Source organism: Pongo pygmaeus, chromosome 2 (genome assembly GCF_028885625.2).
Source record: "Pongo pygmaeus isolate AG05252 chromosome 2, NHGRI_mPonPyg2-v2.0_pri, whole genome shotgun sequence".
Lineage (NCBI taxonomy): Eukaryota > Metazoa > Chordata > Mammalia > Primates > Hominidae > Pongo > Pongo pygmaeus.
Window position 1 is genome coordinate 164,484,764 of NC_085930.1, and position 20,431 is coordinate 164,505,194.

A 20,431-nucleotide genomic window follows, 5' to 3' on the forward strand; every position below is an offset into this window, starting at 1 on the left:
CTGGGATCAAGTGATCCTCCCTCCTCAGCATCCCATGTAGTGGGGACTACAGCCACACACCACTGCACCTGGCTGATTTTTTTATTTTTATTTTTATTTTTATTTTTATTTTGTAGAGACAGGGTATAGCTATGTTGCCCAGGCTGGTCTCGAACTCCTGGCCTCAAGCAATCTTCCCACTTTGGCCTCCCAATGTGCTGGAATTTTAAGCAAGAGCCACTGTGCCCAATCTGTCATAGCATCTTGCTCTTGCTTTATGGCAACAATATTTGAAACATTCTGATAACATTAATTTTTAGTTTCCTCCTCCTTGCATTACCTCTGTTTCCTCCAAGTTTATTGTCTCTATTTATTTGCTTTAGTAGTCTCTGTTCTTTACAGTGGAGGATTTCCTCAAACATTGGTAAGCCTTGGTTATTTAAAACCAGTAACCTTGGAACTGAGTATTGGAAGAGGGCTATGGTTTTCACATCTCAATGCATAGATGGTCACTAATCCTTGCATTCATTCTCTACTTCTGTGAAACAAACCACCCCATAACCTAGAAACTTAAAACAACGACTGCTTATTTGATAACAATTGTGTAGGGTGGCAAGTCAGACTGGGTTCAGTTGGATGGTTATTCTGCTGTTCTCATTTAGAGTTCTTCACGTGACTACAGGCATCTGGTTACTTGCCAGATGGTAAAAGATGGCCTCGCCCACATGTCTGTGGTTGGTGCTGGCTGTTGGCTAGGCCTCTTTCTCTACGTAGTCTCTCATCCCCAGGGAAACTCACCTGGTTTCCTCACATGATAGTCCCACAGTTCCAACAGGGTGAGGATGAAATCTTCAAGACTCCCTGAGGCCTAGGCTCCAGAACCTGTACATCAGTCCTACCACAATTTATTAATCAAAGTAAATCATTAAACTGGCACAGATTGAAGAAGCGGGAAAATAGAATTCAATTCTTGGTGGAATGAGTGGCAAAGTTGCATTGCAAAGACACATACATATGGAAATATGGCAGTTATTATAGCCATCTTCATAATCCCCATGTTTTCCATATAGTACCCACACTCAGCCGTGTGTGGCATCACTTAGTCAAATCCTCTTACCTCTTTTTTTTTTTTTTTTTTTAGACGGAGTCTCACTCTGTTGCCCAGGCTGAAGTGCAGTGGCGCAATCTCAGCCAAATGCAACCTCCACCTCCAGGGTTCAAGCGATTCTCCTGCCTCAGCCTTCCGAGTAGCTGGGACTACAAGCGTGTGTCACCACGCCCAGATAATTTTTTGCATTTTTAGTGGAGATGGGGTTTCACCATGTTTGCCAGGCTGGTCTCAAACTCCTGACTTCAAGTGATCTGCCCGCCTCGGCCTCCCAAAGTACTGGGATTATAGGAGTAAGCCACCATACCCAGCCCCCCCTTACCTCTTACATACAGTTTTATGCCACGGTAGAGAAGGGACACTTGCCCTGCTACAAGGGTTGGGGGAGAAGATCTGAAGCCCTAACCATATCTTAAACAGACTTTCAACCAATGCTTGTTTTCAACCCCTCCTCTCCTCTTTTCAGGAATATCATGTAACTAACATCAATTTTTGAGCTTATCAGGTGCTTCCCCTGGGCCAATGGAGTTGCTTCGAGGCTTCTCACTCTATGAGATTGAATTTCAGTGCTCTGGGGTCTCCTTTAAACCAGACAAGTTTTAAAATTTTGTTGCTCCTCTCCTGTTCTCTTTGTATCTGTGGTTTTACACAGGGGGATTGTCTTTACTGTATTTTGGGGTAATTTCAAGAGGGAGTGAAGAAACACCTCTAAATGAATGGGCATTTCATATTGAACTGAATAAGACAACCACAGTAACTATTTACCTCCTCAAACTAGCTACCTCTAATTCATCCTAAAAGGAAACCACACATTTCACAGCATTTGAATAGATGATTTCACAGAAAACGTTATTTGGGAAATATAGCCAATGCAGCAAAAATATTACAAGATATAATTACTGTGAATGATCTTTCAACTGCTTTAATTGTGAATAATTAAGAAAAATCAGCCAGGTGTGGTGGCTCATGCCTGTATTCCCAGCACTTTAGGAGGCCAAGGTGGGTGGATCACTTAAGGTCAGGAGTTCGAGGCCAGCCTGGCCAACATGGTGAAACCCCATCTCTACTAAAAACACAAAAATCAGCCGGGTATGGTGGCGGGCACCTACAATCCCAGCTTCTCAGGAGGCTGAGGCAGGAGAATCGCTTGAACCCAGGACTCAGAGGTTGCAGTGAGCCGAGACAGCACCACTGCACTCCAGCCTATGTGACAGAGCGAGACCCCATCTAAAAAAATAAATAAATAAATAAAAAGAAAAATGATACAGAAATTCAGGAAAACACCTCAAAGGAATGCTTTTATATGAGGAAGGTGCAAAAAAGATAAAGATACATTATCACCAGAATGGGATAGTTATAAGCAAAGGAGACTTTATAATTATTTCTCATGAGAGAGAAGATTAGAATGATTAGAATGACCATAACTCTTACCAAACCATTCTGGATTCAATGAAGGGTAAGTAAGCGAGAGGGCACAGATGATTCCTATAACTGGATCAGAATGATCAAGGAAACATTTTAGCACAAAGAATAAAGGGGCTAAAGGTGCAATTTTCAGAGCTACTACACGGGTAATGTATAGATCTATATCAGATTACAATAAGGAGAGGGCCCTGTAGCAGGGAAACAGGAAATCTCTGAAAATCCTCTTGGAATTAACTATCCACATGCATATTTCAGATGAAAGCTTTGTATAAACAGAAACCTACTTTTGACTTACTATAAAGGTAGCCTTTGCTCTTAGATAACAGCTAGCAGAAAATTTTAAATTTTTTAAATTATTTCATTTTAGAGACAGAGTCTTGCTCTGTGGCACAGGCACAATCATAGCTAACTGCAGCCTGGAACTCCCAGGCTCAAGCAATCCTCCCACCTCTGCCCCACAAGTAGCTGGGACTAAGGGCAAGCGCCACCACACCCAACTAATTTTTGTTTAAGAGAAGGGGTCTCACTATATTGTTCAGACTGATCTTGAACTCCAGGGCTCAAGTGATCCTCCTGCCTGCCCCTGTAGCTGGGATTACAGGGGCAAGCCACTGGGCCTGGCTAGGAGGGTTTTCCAACTATATAAAGGCACTTCAATGTTCCTGCCTTCTCTTCCTTCCTCCTCAATCCATAAGAAACAAAAAAATATAAAGAGCATAGGGGCTTGCTAAGAAAGGTTGCCAAGGGGATGGGAAAATGAAATCAAATTGTCACTCCAGAACCAAAACACTAAAAAGGATGGAACAAAAAAAACACTCAGCTCCAGTGCCAAGAAATGGATAGGAACTCTGGAGGAGATGTAGGTGGTTATTTGGCAAATATGAGGTTGGGGTGGGTGGGGAATGAAACAAAGCAAAACAAAACAAAACAAAAACTCTCAATCAACTCTAGTAAATACTTTGGAACCACAGATTAGTGGATATCTGTGATCCTTTATCTGTAGATGAAAGGAAGAGAAGAAAGAGAAATCTCAGCCAGATAACTTCTGGCTATACTGGTACTTCCTCATGGTTATAAAAGATAGTGAGAATTCCCTTGGCACAGCCATGTTTTAAGAATGAAAGTCCTAATCAAACAGCAATTGGACCTGTCAAAGGCATAAATTCAATATTCTGAGAGCTTCAGTAAAATAAAAATCTGACCCACAGGCCAATATTTGATTTCATAAAATCCTCGACAGCATATGTGGCCAGCAGTGATATTTCATTTCACAACTGAGTAAACCTATAAAAGTTGAATATCCTGGTGTCTACACCAATCTTATGTTATCAGAAGCTAATGAATTACTGTCACACACATCATCAAATTGCCTCAAATTTGTGCCATTGTGAAAATCCAATTTCGAAACTCAAAACCCCACAAAACTCTTGACTAATGACTCTTTCTACACAGTTAGATTGTGTCCAATCTAATAAAATAAATTTTAACACTATTTTAAAGAATGTTGAAATGCACAACTTTATAACAATTTTTAAATACAGAGCTATTTTCTTAGGATGAATTATTAAAGTAAAATGGTTCGGCCAAAGTTTTATAAATTATATTAAATGTTATAGTTGTAAAACTACTCTAGTATCATTCTATAATTTCACCAGAAATAGAAGAGATGGACAGTACGTTTGGTGGCATATTTTTTAATCTTTACTAATACGATGGGGAAAAAATAGTCTCCTAGCCTAGATAGCATAGTGAGACCCTGTCTCTAAAACAGATTATTAAAAATTAGCTGGGTGTGATGACACACACCTGTAGTCCCAACTAGTCGGGAGGCTGAGGCAGGCAGATTGCTTGAGCTCAGGAGTTGGAGGTTATATGATCCATGATCGCACCCACTGCACTCCAGCCTGGGTGACAGAGACCTTGTCTCTAAGAAATAAATAACTTGGTTTTATTTCAGATTTTTGAATTACTAATAAAGGGTGACCATTTTCATAGGTTTATTGACTTTGTATGATTTTGCATAGGTTTCAAGTGTTTTACTCATTTTTCCATTTTTTTTTTTCCTCAATGATCTAGGAAAATATTTGCCATATTAAGGAAATTCACTATTTCTCTCTTTTGTATGTTACAGATATTTTCCTACTCTGTCCTTTAATTTTGTGGTGCTTAATAAAGTGGACCACATATAAACAAAGTTTCAGTACATTAAAATTTTCCTTTGTGATTTTTACCTCTTGATGTATGATCACTTTTTTTTTATAATTTTATAGATTTCTTTTGAGTCATGCTCATATGTAAGTAGCTTCAAGCTAATTTAGAAAATTAAACTAGATACAGTTAATCATCTGCCAGGAACAAATGTCACAGAATTCTGGCTTCTGTCTTCTCTAACTAAAATTTACTGGCAGAATGTCAACAAAACTAAAAGGAGAGAAGAAACACATGCCCCTTAGCAAGTGACATCCAGTATTGCTATTCAAATGAACTGGGGTAATTCCACTAGCCTGAATGAATTTGAAGTCAGTAGTTTATACCTTTTAACTTTAATTCCTCACATTGTCACACTTCTGAATATCTTGGGCAAAGGACTTTCCTGTTCATCATTGCAATGTTCAATTTGACACTGTGAGATAGGAAAGGCAGGTATCAGCTCCCTTTGCATGGATCAGGAAACCAAGGCTCAGAAACAATCATGATTGATTCTCCAACCACTAAAGCTTGCAGTGTGTGGAATGCAGGTGTTTTGGACTCCTGGTCTAATGTTCTTTCCAGTACACTATGAGAGTTCTGCAAGTAAGGATGGAGAAGTAGTTATATAAGAGAGGGACATAGAGGAGTAAAGATGTAGAAAGGACGTATCCTCTAAGGGAAAATATAGACATTTCTATTATCCAATTCCCTTTTTCTACCTGTCCCATAGCTAACATTGTTAATAAGGAATCTCTGCCTTTACCAAACTATCAAACTACTTAAAATAACTAATTTTGACAAAGCAAATTTTGCTAATAACACTATCTGGTTTAATTCTTAAGAAAGCAACAACAAAATTCATAAAAGTGAATCTGTTATTTCTAAAATGTATGTGATTATGATAATAAGGTAAAGTAAAATATTAAGTAGGTATTAGAAAGTTATCTAATCACATGGTTGGTTTTGCTGGCTACCAGTCCCTATCCTGAAACTATCCAGGGGCCCAACAATAGTTACCTCATTAGCATGAACTCAGATATGATGAAAAGGGGTTCATTATAAATAATAAAAGATACTTCTCAGGAAATTCTAACAGTTTTAGGAGCTCTGTGCCAGGAACTGGAATGAAGACCAAATGTATGTTTTATTATATAACACTATGACAGACTTGGAGTGGGAGGGTAAAGGAGAAGTAATTTGGAAGAAAATTCTAACCATATACAGATTTGATGCAGTTTAGAACATGGTACCCTAAAATATTGCACCCTAGCATTTGTGGAAAACAGCAGAAAAGGAAAGGTATCTCTGGCCTTCCCCCCAGCCCTTCCACCCATAAAACCTACGAAGAATTTTCTGAGCTTCCCCTGAAGCAGACCATATGACCCTCATTAAAGTGACCGTCAGCACCTTCCCAATACCCGGAGGAAAGGAGCAAAAGACACAGAGGTGCCAAGAAGGGTCTGAACAAACATGCCTTGCTAAATTCCCCATTTACTGCCATTAGATCATAACCTTGTCCTCTAAACATATTTCTCCATGACTGTCCACACTTCATCAAACTAGCATAAGAAATACACAGGTTTGCCTGACTCTCTGGGTCTTCAGTGTCTCTGTGTTATTAAAAACTTATTAGACAAATTTGTATGTTTTTCTCTTGTTATAAATCGGTCTTTTGTTATAAGTGCCTCTGCCATACCCTAGCGATGGGTGTGGAAAAAACACTTCCCCTCACCTATGGAATTTTACAGTCAAGTATATGTGCGGATACTTGCCCACTAAGAATCTCACATCGCTCCTTGGAAATGGCTAGATCTGTGCAGCTAATAAACCAGGCAATGCACTAGGAAGTTACATCCACATCTCATTTAATTCTCACTCTACTCTTGCAAGGGCAATAGTACTACCAAAACCATTTTATAACTCACAAAGTCAAGGATGAAAAGTTAATGTGATCAAGTCGCAAGGTAAGCAAGGCTGTGTATCCAGTTCTGCTCACTCCTATTCCACCACACAGTCTAGTAATTTTTAAAACTTCCATGCCAAATGAAGTGTTCATCTGCTTGAAAAGAGGTGATTAGCATTACTGATGAAGACGATAAGAGAAACACATTATCAGAAAACATGTTTAATGCATTTAACTTTGGGAGTTTGAAAGAGACATCAAGAAAGGCATTAAAACTGGTTCCTACTTGGGTATTGCCTGCCACCTCTCAAATAAGAGCTAATAGTGTGGTGCTAGTGGTTGGTTCTTCAGTGGCATTTAAATAGAATAGATATCCACCTGGAATTACTGGGGGAAAACCAGTCTGTCTGCCTGTCAGTCTCTGTCTCTGTCTGTCTGTCTCTGTCTATCTCTGTGTGTCTCTGTTTCTCTTTCTGTCTCTCTCTCTCTCTCACACACACACACACACACACACACACAGAGGCAATAAACAACAGAAAAACAGGACAGAATTCATACAGATTTTTCTGCATTTTAAAGAGCCTTTCAAAGTTCAAAAAATACAATTAAAAAACAAACATGGAAAAATATTCATCCCTGCTATCAAAAAATGTTAATCAAGCCAACATTAACTTATCATTCTATAGCTACCATATTAGCACTAAAAGTGATCCATTTAATAACTAATCATTTGTTCACTGCTTTGTTAATTATAAACTGAAACAAATCTTTTATATAGCATTATAGAGATATGTTTCAAAAGCCATGAAAATATTTTATCCTATGGCTCAATAATAAGTAAATAATTCAGAAAAAAACATATACAAGGATTTTGTTTAGCAAATACTTTGTACTTGTTTTCATTCTTGCTAAAGCAAAACATTGAAGACTGATCACCAAATTAATCTCACATTTAAAAAATTCAAATATGGCATTTAAATGCTATAAAAATGTTAACATAAATAAGAGCAGATTTTGAATCAGTGAGACTTTTTGCCATTTATGAATCTATAAGCAGCATTTACTAGCTCAAATTATGAATGTCAAATAGTTTTTAGACTACACCAAGTGTAACATAATTTTCCAGGTTATGTAGGAGAAAATTAAAGAAAGTTAAAAGAATTGACTCTCAAATGAAAATCACTTCACAAATTCAATTTAATTCAAATTAGCACTAAAACTAAGTGAGCATGATTTCATGTATATTAACAATGTATTACTAATTAATATTTTTAGTATCTTTACAAAGGTACTTCTTCTAAAGAAGTAACATTTCCAGAAAAAAAAATACGGCACGATAATTATAATAAATTTTATTCTACCTCAAAAAGGAAAAATCCAGCAAACTTTAAAAAGCATGTTGTTTTACTTCTTCACATTCTCTTTCCTTTTATCATAAAGTATCAAAAAAATCTCAAAATCAAAGTATCAAAAAAAGGTCTTTATTTTGAGCTTTCTGAGGGTAGGTTTTGTCCACTACCAAAACTTAGCACAATACCTAGGAAATATAGTATCTATTCATTCAAGAAAATGAATTAATCTGAAATATTACTAATCCAAGCACCCACCCATATTTCAATCTCCTTAATAGCATCTCAAATCCTTGTTAACACCTTCAAGGAAGAAAACACAATTGTCAAAGTCATCCAGCACATCTTTGGTCAGCTATACTTCTTAAGAGCTAGTGGAAATTTCTCTCTCTGATATTCAGATATTAATCCAATGTTTTATTCACTGGGGCTCTGTGGTAGAAGTTTATCCTGGTTCACATAAAGTCCTTGCAATATCCAGATCCAGACTGAAAGAAGGGATCAAACTAGGTGACCCAACTTTTCCACTCAGATATATATTCAAGAGACTTGACAACGTATGTCCACACAAAAACTTGTACATGAATGTTCACAGCAGCATTATTCATAATAGCCCCCAAAAAGCAAATGACCCAAATTTCCATCAACTGATGAATATATAAATTAAAATGTGATATATTCATACAATGATATATTATTTGGCAATAAGAAGAAATGAAATACTGATAATGCCACAACATGAATGAATCTTGAAAACATTATGCCAAATGAAAGAAGCCAATCACAAAGGTCACATATATGATTCCCTTTATATGAAATGTCCAGAACAGACAAACAGACAAATCAATAGAGACAGAAATATTAGTTGCCACAGCATGTTGGGGAGAGAGAAATAGAGAATAATTGCTAATAGGTATGGGGTTTCTTCTTGGGGTGCCGAAAATGTTCTGAAATTAGATAGTGGTTATAGTTGCACAACTCTCTTTTCCTTTTTTTTTTTTTTTTTGAGATGGAGTTTCACTTTCGTCTCACAGGCTGCAGTGCAATGGCACTATCTTGGCTCACCGCAACCTCTGCCTCTTGGGTTCGTTCAAGCGATTCTCCTGTCTCAGCCTCCCGAATAGCTGGGATTACAGGCATGTGCCGCCACGCCTGGCTAATTTTGTATTTTTTTTAATAGAGACCAGGTTTCTCCATGTTGGTCAGGCTGGTCTCGAACTCCCAACCTCAGGTGATCCACCCGCCTCGGTCTCCCAAAGTGCTAGGATTACAGGTGTGAGCCACCGTGCCCAGCCCTTTTTTTTTTTTTTTTTTTGAGGTGGAGTCTCGCTCTCTGCCGCCCAGGCTGGAGTGCAGGGGCTCAATCTCAGCTCACTACAACCTCCACCTCCTGGGTTCAAGCAATTGTCCCTGCCTCAGACTCCCAAGTAGCTGAGATTACAGGGGTTCGCCACCACGACCAGCTAATTTTTGTATTTTTAGTAGAGACGTGGTTTTGCCATGTTGGCCAGGCTTGTCTCAAACTCCTGACCTCAGGTGATCCACCCGCCTCAGCCTCCCAAAGTGCTGGGATTACAGGCATGAGACACCTTGCCTGGCCAATAGTTGCACAACTCTGTTGATACACTAAAAAACACTTAAATGTATATTTTAAAAAGGGTGAATTTTATGGTATGTGAATAATATCTCAATAAAGCTTTTATTAAAAAATTGGAAAGTGTTCAAGCACAAGCTGGCTGATTATTTGTGTGAGTACTGTAGAAAGAATTATTTCTACTGATTATTGTACTATATAGTCCAAATATTTGATGATTTTTTACGATTTCAACAGAGCTAAATGCTGCTGACTTAAAATGAACAAAGGAGTTAAGCAGCTCTTTATATTAAGAAAATTGGTCCATTAAGAGAATTAAAAGTAAACCTCATCAACTGCACAAAACCAAAGCCTCCTCTCAAGAAGTCTAATATAAAAGGTTAAAAATTTGAATAAAACATTCATTTATTCCTCTACTTTAGTGAGAAACAGACTTTGAGGAGATATTTAAAAAGCAGGCTGAGAAGTTAGCTTTGCTGACCATAATTCAGCCTATATAATATTAAGATTAAAACATCTTATTTTAAACATACTTAGAGATTCTCTTTGCTAATCAGGACCTAATTTACTTAGCCTTTTCACATGATCAAATGCCAATTTACTATCAGAATTATCAATGACCTACCACAATAGTAGTTAAGAATTATGCCATAGTTAAATACCTAGCTATTTTATTAGTATAAATATAAATTTATATTTAAAATAAATAAATTTGACTAAATTTATACTAATACAAATTTATACTAATATATAGTATAAATTTAAACTAATATTATTAATACATCATAGTATTAGTATAAAGAAAGCATTACCATTGTATTAAAATATTAACATTCATTTCTTTGTGGGAAAATAGGCATATCTGTACTCAATACATTTAAGGTTAAGAATTATATAACCCAGTGTTCAAGTTATCACTTCCTCTCTTAAAAGCTGCTAGAAACTGTTTTAAATGACTCATAGATAAGATTTTTGTGAACTAGTGATATTTACCACCTTTGCAAAATTCAAAGTATACCTATATTTAACCCCAAAAGAAAGACATATCTTTCATGAGTACTTTTAAGTAAACTTTCATTTTAACAGTCTAATGATACCTTTTGCTCCACCTTCAAAAACTGAGCCAGTTCTTCCACAGTTAGGTGATCTTTCTTGTCACTGTAGCTCAAAAGTAACAAATAAAGGTCTCGTCTCAAAGACATCATTTTGTAAAAAACACAGAACTCTTCAAATGTCAAAGTTCCCTGATTCTCATCTGTGTCGGCTTCCTGAAAAGGGCATAGAGAAAATAAAGCAATATGAAAGTTAGAAATAGGAAATTCAGTACTGGGAAATAATATTTACTATAAAAGAGCTAGTACACAAATCCCAAGTGGTGAGCACACATTCTCTTCGAGCACACATTCTCTTCAAGCACACGTGGAACATTATAAAGCAACCACATATTTGGCCAGAAAGTTTCAACAAATTATAAGGAATCAACCTCACACAAACCAATTGTTCTGACCACTGTAAATTTATAAATCAACAAAGAAACCTTAAAAAAAAAAAAAAACCTGTAGAAACAATACAATTCTAAATAGGAAATAAAACATATGGAAGTGAAAAATACACTACATATTAAAACTTATAAAATAACATTAGCAACTTGAAGTCTTAAATTACTAGAGAGCAAAGATTTTAAAAAGAATAATTCAACTCAAAAAATGTAAAAAAAAATTAAGCGAGGAAAATAAATTATAAACAAAAGTAAAAAGTAATAAAATAGAAAACAAACAGCTGTAACATACACGTGAGAAAGAAAACCAAAGCCTGATTTCTAAAGAACCAATAAAAATGAGAAATCTTGAAAAAGACTAATCAAGAACAAAAGAAAGAAGATATATTTAACACATGAGAAAAATAACAGTCTCTCATCAGTTTCTGAACTGTAATCCAATCAAATGTAATTTTTACCTATGAGAGAATCTCTCTTAATTCTCCAAAGGTAGAGCTGATGCTCTTAAAGCCATGGGCATCCTTGGTAACTCCCTGCTTTCCCTCCGTAGAAAAGTCTAAACAATCCATCTGGATTGATTTCTTGTTAAAATTGTTTCTAGTAACTATTGAGCATGAAGCTTTCATCATATGCCTTACTTACAGGTTGGCTGAATTATTCATAAAACCATAAAACTATTGGGGATAAATAATGAGCAACTGACCCATTTATGTGCTCTTCTTCATTCTAAGTGAACACAATTCTAAGTCAACAAAAACAGACAGGGAATGAATGGCATTTTGAAATGCATAGATTTTGTGAAGTACACTCAACTGTTATATGGTATTAAACAAAGCTTTGAAAGTCAAAGTGGTCATTAAAATCTTTTTAAAATTTTGCTAACCTTGGGTCAATTATGAACAAACGCTTCCAAATTTTACTTCCAATAATTACCCAAGAAATCATGATTTGTATAGATACAGACTTTGCCCTCCCCTTTAGGATTGGCCTCTTACATTGAATCAGCAGCTACCTCTTCAATGCTGTGATCAGCTCCTGTGCAAATGAACAGACAGGAGGTGGGGCTCACAGCAGGGCAAAAGTGAGATGACATGGAATACCAGAAACATGGCAAACCTTCCCGTATGTTTAAAGATAACTCATTTCCGCTCCAAAGTCCCTCACTCCATCTCTCAGGTTCCCTATACAGCAAATCTCACTCCTTCCTCCTCTTCCCATTCTCTCATGCTGTTCTCCAGTGCAATGGGACTCGGTTTTCCACAATGCAAACCATCTCCAACCAAGAACAGGGCCACCCTTAAAGGGTCACAGAACAGAGCCAGCCTCTGTCTTCCATTTATTGTTGCAACACATACCCCATGTTGTCTCTGTTCTTACCACCTCTAAGAACAAGTACAAACATTAAACATCATATTGCCCTCCTATGCTTATTTTTACACGTACAAAGTATCACCTAGAAAATCATTGCAAAACATGGATTACTCACACGACTTATCTTCAAATAACAGCCTGTTACAAATTAATACTCTAGTAATTTCTAATAGCCTAACATTGTCTTTGCCCTGACTTAAACTTAAGACAGCTCACTTCTGTACTCAGGTGAGGATTAAATGCAGTCCTAGCTGGATGCCACAGAATAAGTCTGGGCCCAAGGATTTTTCTCAATGACTTATCAACAGGGAAAGAGCCTTTCATCTAACCAACAAGGAGTTGAATGAAATTCTGGAGAGCTCCCTAAATGGCAGGAGTGAATTGCCCTCCTAATCCTCATGGATACTAAATCCTGAACTCCTCAGAAACAAAATACAGAGCTCTTGAGGTTTTAGACAAGTGCTATTTTTTGTCATGTTACTTAGTCTTTATTCTGATCCTCACAACAGCCCTGCGAAGTAGGCAAATGAGGTATTACTGTCCTCTCAAAGGGACTGGAGCAAGTTTCCTCCATTATTTGTCAGGAAAAGAGCGACAATAACAAAAAAGCATTTTAGGAAGTGAAATTTTGGACAAATGTTAAATTTATAAAATCTTTTTACTTGATGAAACAAAATCATTTCTTCATCAAAGAAAAAAAAAACAGTACAGAGCACATATATTAGCTTCCAACAAAACAAAATAGCCTTTTAATATACCTAAGTATGTTAATAACCTCTGTGTATTTTATATAAGGCCAGTGAAATTGTGAAAACTTACCTGAAACATTTGTCTGACTTTTCTTCGGGGCAGATTAACATTCAGTTTATGCATCAGCTGATGTATCTCTTCAATATTCAACAAGCCATCACCATTCTTATCAGCTTCCTCAAAGGTCTGCTTCACCCATGTGCAGAAAGGTCAAAGAAAACACCTGTGTTCTCATCAAAATTAAAAACTGCTCTCTCACAGAATACTCGCAAGGACATTTATCAGTAACACAGAACTTGAGAAGAAATTCTTTTGAGGAGCCCCTGCAATCCATAGGCTCTGATGAGCTACTAATAGTGATGACAATAACAATGACAACAACAAACCAGGAATGGAAGGGGAACACATAAAGGGCGTAAGGGGGTTCCCCGCTAGGTGCAGTGGCTCATGCCTGTAATCTCAGCACTTTGTGAGGCTGAGGCAGGTGGATCACCTGAGGTCAGGAGTTTGAGACCACCCTGGCCAACATGGTGAAACCCTGTCTCTAATAAAAATACAAAAATTAGCCAGGCATGGTGGCAGATGCCTGTAATCCCAGCAACTTGTGAGGCTGAGGCAGGAGAATCGCTTGAACCCAGGAGGTGGAGGTTGCAGTGAGCCAAGATTGCTCTCCAGCCTGGGTGACAAGAATGAAACTCTGTCTCAAAAGAAAAAAAGGAGGGGGGGGTTCCCTCCATTGTGAAATGAGAGTTAAACCAAATGATTTTGAGCATCTTCAATTCAAACATTCTTATTCAATCTTATCCAAATTAAATATCAAATCTATTATTGCAAAACACTATATCACTATCCTAAATGGATACTAATCCTAATGGATACTAAAACCTAATGGATACTAAAACCTCATGGATACTAAAAGCTACATTACTGGTTCTAATTCCACTCTAGCAAGACAATAACACCTTAATTCACACCTCCAATAGCAAACTCCATAAACATAAATATTTCTATATGACTTTAAACGTTATCCCTTTTTGCTTTTCATTTTCTAACCAGTTTTTCTCAGTTATGCTGCCATGTTCATAAGACAAATCTTGTGTCCCTATCAGTTCTCATTCACAAGGTTAGAGTTCTTCGTTTATGAGGCATAGAGATGGCATGTAGCAGGAATGGCCCAGTATTACAACTCTCTAACACTTTCTGTTTAAGAATCTCCTTATGATGAAACCCCAAATATCATAAATATAAGGCTTATCTTCTCCTATGCCCTTTTACCTACTATCTTTTTACCTTCACAATACCCCACGGTACATGATCTTTTCAATTCTCTTTTCTCTGTCCCACTCAGACATTTAGCAAATTAGACCATCTAGTTCAATCTCATCATTGTTCAGATAAGGATATAAAATGAGAGGAGAGAGAGAAATCTGATAAGAATTAGTATGAGAACCAGGTCTCAACCCAGGTCTTTTGTGCCTGATCTAGCACACTCTTCTACACATAAGGTCTGTCTCTACACCACGCTTCTCTTCCTATTACTAGCTTTGATGGTTCTCACCTAATTGGCCCAAATTTCTAAATCATGGGCAGGTAATGTGAAGTACAAACATAATGTGCTAGGAGGTGCCCTCAAAGCTCAGGTATGACATGAAGTGACTGAGAATAAGAGGCTGAGTTTACATACAAAAGGTTTACATCATGTGAACTGAAATTTTAAAAGATCCTCAGTGGGAGGAGCCTTGGGTTGCTTTACATAGTGAGAACGTAGACGAAATGGTAACACAGGAATTGAAAATTCCCAGTTAACTTTTAGCAAAGGATTTTTTCAAATGGATGATTCATAGTTGTTGAGGCGTAGGTTACAAAAGGCAAGTACTGCGTGCATATTTAGAAAACCAATTAAACTTCAATATTTGAAGGGCAATGGAGAGGAAAAGAATAAGGTGATAGAAAGAAACCAGAGAATCAAAGTAAGCAAAAGGTATAGCTTTAAAAACCAAGAAATGGGGGAATGAATGTATATCAGAGGAGAGGGTACAGCATGTTTCCATTTCTATGTGATTCAAATTACGACTGTAGGAGATTATACCTCAGAAAGTAAAAACAACTAGAAAGGTAAGGTATTATGTCTTCTAAAATTAAGTAGAGGATATTTTCAGATCGCCTTACTTCATATTTTGTAAATACCTTATTTCATATTTTCCCCTTTAAAACTTTTAAAATAACTAGCCCAGCTCTTTCTAGTTCAATTTTTCCTTATAGACTTGTCAGGGCCTCATTTTATTTGACCCCTGGAAGTTAAGGGAGGTCCAGATCTGGGAGGAAAATAACTGAAGAACCAAAAGGGTGAAACATTTGGCCCAATCACTAATAAGTGCCTGAGTCTCATTTTCTTCTGTTTTTAAGGCACGCAGCACCCACTTGGGGCTTTCAACTATGGACACTACTCTATGCCCCACAAAGTATATGGCTGGAGTTCAAAGAAGTGACAAAAGGAGTCTGACAGCAGTAATATTTTTATCCTTTTATTCTATAATTCTTTATCAAATATAATTCTTCACCAAAGCCTCTCAAAGTCTTCTCCAGAGAAGAGGCAGGGACAGCCAAGCCCTAAGCATGTGTGTATTCTGCAGATACAAACATTTAGGATAAGCCTGTGTCTGTCTGCAAAGCCTTTAGCACCAACACGGAAATCGGCCTTGATTATTGGTTTAGGGAACTGGTAAAGTAAAAACAGAGGCAGAATCAAACCAAGAAATGTACACTAGTCCTAATTCTACTGCTTACTTGGCCTTGTGACAGTGGGTTACTCATATCACCTCCTGGAGCCTCCATTTCTTCACCTACAATATCAAGGAGCACAACTTTTAACCTTGAAATCCCTTCCAACTCTAAGATTCCGTAAATGAAAAAACAATTCTTTCCAGTAATGGTCCACATAGTATACAACTCCAGGTAAAAATGTCCTGATATCTTAAAGATGTTCTTCATAATTAAGATATGAGCGTCCAATAAAGCCCTGAATTAATAATTTATAGCCACACCATAATAATTTTTAAAAGAGAAACAGTCATTCCTCAGAGAAAATCTGGGTGAGACTGAATGCAAAGTAATGATCTAGGATTTTCTATCAAGAGACTGTAGGAGCGTGCAAAGCATTGAATGATCCTATCTAGTACAGGGGAGGGCAAACTTTTCTGTAAAGGGCCTGATAGTGAATATTTTAAGTTTTGCAGGACATTTGCTCTCAGCTGCAACTATTCCACTCTGTCACTGTCATGAGAAAGCAGCCATACAGATATAAATGAATGAATATGGTTGTGTTCCAATAAACCTTTACTGGAATTTCAGAAATTCCGATAAAACCTTTATTAGAATTTCAGAACCCTGAAATTCTAATTTCAAGTAATTTTCACGGGTCACAAAATGATTTTCTTTTGATTTTTTTTAACCATTTAAAATCCATTCTTAGCTCAGGAGTCCACACAAAAATCAGGAGTGGGCCAGATTTGCCCAGTAGTTTGAGGGGGAAAGAATAAGGTCTGGATTTATAACATACATAACAAGTGGCCTAAAGCCTTCTGGAAGTAATAATTTCCCTCATGGGGTCAAGAGATAAGGTGGGGAAAACATGAAGGAGAATGGTCTGATAGAGAAAAATGCTGAGCCTAAGTGCCAGAACCATCATCTTTGCATACAGATCTGCTGAGTATTCAGACTTTCATTTATCTGAATAGGAAAGCTAAAGATTTGCCACTCCTTACCTCTTTTTAGCAATGACAGCAGTACCTATTACTTATAAAGTGCTTATTAAGTGCTAGGCAGTGTTCTAAGGACTATATATACTCCACTGATCTTAACACACCTCTATATGGCAGACACTATCATTATCATCATCACCATGTTGCAGATAAAAGACTTGAAGGCAAAAGAACATAAGTAATTCATCCGAATTTGCATAGCACAGGCAGAGTGGGGGCTGGACTGCAGGCAGTGCAGCACCAGAGTCTGATCCCTGATGACACTGGATTTCTTCTAGTAAGTATGAGTACTGCATCATGGCCACTACTCAGCATGGCCATACTGCAGAAATAAGTTACGCTCTAGACTGGATGGATTTTCTCATGCAGCCATTTAATTTCATTATTCTCATTTTTCATTCACAGTTGAAATTTTCAGTCCTAAGTGAAATCTAATAATGAACATCCCAAATCTGTTATCTTCATTAATGTAGTTAAATGTTTATCAAATTAAGGATGTAATCCCATTATTAAGATATTATCTAGGCCAGGCGCGGTGGCTCACGCCTGTAATCCCAGCACTTTGGGAGGCTGAGGCGGGAGGATCACGAGGTCAGGAGATCGAGACCATCCTAGCTAACACGGTGAAACCCCGCCTCTACTAAAAGTACAAAAAATTAGCCGGGCGCGGTGACGGGTGCCTGTAGTCCCAGCTACTCGGGAGCCTGAGGCAGGAGAATGGCATGAACTGGCGAGGTGGAGCTTGCAGTGAGCCCAGATCACACCATTGCACTCCAGCCTGGGTGACAGAGTGAGACTCCGCCTCAAACAAACAAAAAGATATTATCTAAAACCCTATTAAATTCTGACAAATCTGTATGAAAATGATTCCCTGACTCAAAATAACCTTTCTCATTTTTCACTTCAGCTTCTTCTTTACTATTCATCAATTTATTATTTCCCTTTTATTTCTTCACTGATGCAAAAATCAACTGCTTCTATATTTCTTATTAAATTGTTTCTCTGTGTAGTGCCACAGTACACCTGCTTTCTGGGCAGCATATTTTCAGAATACGGATCCCACAGAATACGAAAACTTTCAAGTGCCAGTAAATGTGGACGATCAGGTTCGAAAAACTTTTGACCAACAAAGCAAAAAGATGATTTATGCCCATCTCTAACTCATCTCTTTCAAGGATTATGAGAGAGACTTCTATAAGTGACTTGCAGCTATGGAATGCTGTGAACTTGTCCTAGTTAACTGGATGAGGCTAGAAGCTTCTGGATTTGGTTGCTTCCCCATGGCCACTGCTCTTCCTTCTTCCTTGCTACACAACCTTGATTTTGTTCAGGTACCCAAAAGCCATGTACTTTAATGATGAGTGGGAACTGGATGAGGGGGTGGTGTAAATCTTGGTTTAATACAACTGTCCTCAAAGTATAGTCCTGGAGGTCCCCAGAAACATGAGGTTCCCCCCTTTTCCAACTACATGTCTGTGTGAGGCCAGATTTTCTTCGTGTACTTCAATCAAAACAACGTATCGCAACAGACTGAATGCAGAAGCAGATAAGAGAACCCATGTGTTCTATTGCCAGACATTAAAGAGATTTGTAAAACGGTGAAGCAATACTATTTTTCTAACGTGTTTTGCTTTGAAAAAATACTTGTTATAAAAATATTAACATGCAACAGAGTTTATTATTATTACAAATAAACACATTTTTATGTCTCAGATTTAATCTCTAATATGACAAGTATCAATAAATAGATCCCACATAAACAAAAGCTCTTTAGAATCTTCAGGGTTTTTGTGTTAGTTTTTTGTTTTTAAGAGACAGGGTCTTGGTAGCTCACCGCTGCCTCCAACTCCTGGGCTCAGGCAATCTTCCCACCTCAGCCTCCTGAGTAGCCAGCACTACAGGCATGTGTCACCACACCTGGCTAATCTTTTTAATTGTCTGTAAAGATGGGGTCTCACTATTTTGCCCAGACTGGTCTCAAACTTCTGGCCTCAAGTGATCCTTCCACCTCAGCCTCCTAAAGTGCTGTGATTCCAGCCAGGAGCCATGCACCCAGCCTAAGTCTTCAGTTTTTAAGAGTGAAAAAAAGGGAGAGATCAAAGTTTAATTATGTCAGTTAATTTTTCCTGCAAGAGATTGGTTTAGGAATGAGGCAGCAATAGTAATTTTGGGAAATGATGAGAAGTTGTCTTTTGGGGGATTTCTGGGAATTTTTTCTTTTCTCTTTAAAAAAAAAAAATTCGTGGCCAAGCGCGGTGGCTTACGCCTGTAATCCCAGCACTTTGGGAGGCTGAGGCGGGCAGATCACGAGGTCAGGAGATCAAGACCATCCTGGCTAACAGGGTGAAACGCTGTCTCTACTAAAAATACAAAAAAAAAAAAAATTAGCGGGGCATAGTGGCAGGCACCTGTAATCCCAGCTACTCAGGAGGCTGAGGCAGGAGAATCGCTTGAACCGAGGAGGCAGAGGTTGCAGTGAGCCAAGATCGCGCCACTGCACTCCAGCCTGGATGACACAGCAAGACTCCATCTCCAAAAAAAAAAAAAAAAATTGTGAGAAGAAACTCTACTACCTCTGTTTAGGGCTGTGTTTAGAGACACTACCTAAAGCTGCAGCAGTTCTCTCTGACCAAAGGGCAGTCAGCTGCAAGACCAAGCCAACATGGTGAGAACGGCAGGACCTGGGTCTCTGATGACATCACTGAACCGGTGAAGTAGCTGACCCTGGAACTGCCCCATCTCAGGTCTCTTGTTTATGAGAAAATGAATATTCTTTATTGTTTAAGGCACTGTCAGTACGGTTTTGGATACTTGTACCAGAAAACATTCAGTTTTGGTTGGTTGTTTTTTACCAAATGTTAAAGAGTTAAAAATCAAACCGACAAATTTAAGCACAGAAAGTTAAATCCTGTTTGTGTTTTGTTGATTTCTAAATCCCAGTTGCCTTTATCTGCATGCTGTGAATATTGATGAAAACATCATGGCTCATCAACTCAGACTTTTCACACTGTCAAGATCCTTTCATGAGCTGAATTATTTCCATTCTTCTCCAACAATACTCTGGGTGAAGGATTATAGCTAGAGCGGCACAAATATATCACCAACCCCTGGGAAAAAAATTTGGGCACACATTCCAATGACGGCAAGGGAGTAGCACTACTCCCTGCAAGGACAGAGACACCTGTATTTTAAGGCTATTCAAAAGGTGAAGAAGAGAACCAAAGGAGTCAACTAGCCTTATACCCTCACTTTACAGATAAGGAAACTGAGGCCAGAAAGGCCTTGCTATATGCCCAGTCAATCCCAGCAAGAAGGATGCCTGCAGACCAACTCCATTAATCATTTATCTTGTCAGCACTGCAGGACCACAAGCATGGGTTTAATCAAGAATGAGACTTAGATTCCATTTTCTCAAGCAATTAAGAGAGGGTAAATATTAGTAAGTAAAAAATAACTTCCCCTTTGGTATCAATCCGTTCAATTTCCAAACTGTAAGTTAGAAA

General features: G+C 37.9%; 1 protein-coding gene across 5 annotated transcripts in view; it reads right to left on the bottom strand.

The window, feature by feature from the left end:
- PLCH1 (phospholipase C eta 1) overlaps positions 1-20,431 on the bottom strand; it is a 266,633-nt gene that overhangs the window by 79,575 nt on the left and 166,627 nt on the right. For all 5 annotated transcript variants that reach the window (XM_063661314.1, XM_063661316.1, XM_063661313.1 and 2 more), the window contains 2 exons: positions 13,237-13,364; positions 10,646-10,816 (listed from right to left, as the gene is read on the bottom strand). In XM_063661314.1, the coding sequence (XP_063517384.1) occupies positions 10,646-10,816; positions 13,237-13,364 (299 nt within the window). The remainder of the gene's footprint in view (positions 1-10,645; positions 10,817-13,236; positions 13,365-20,431) is intronic.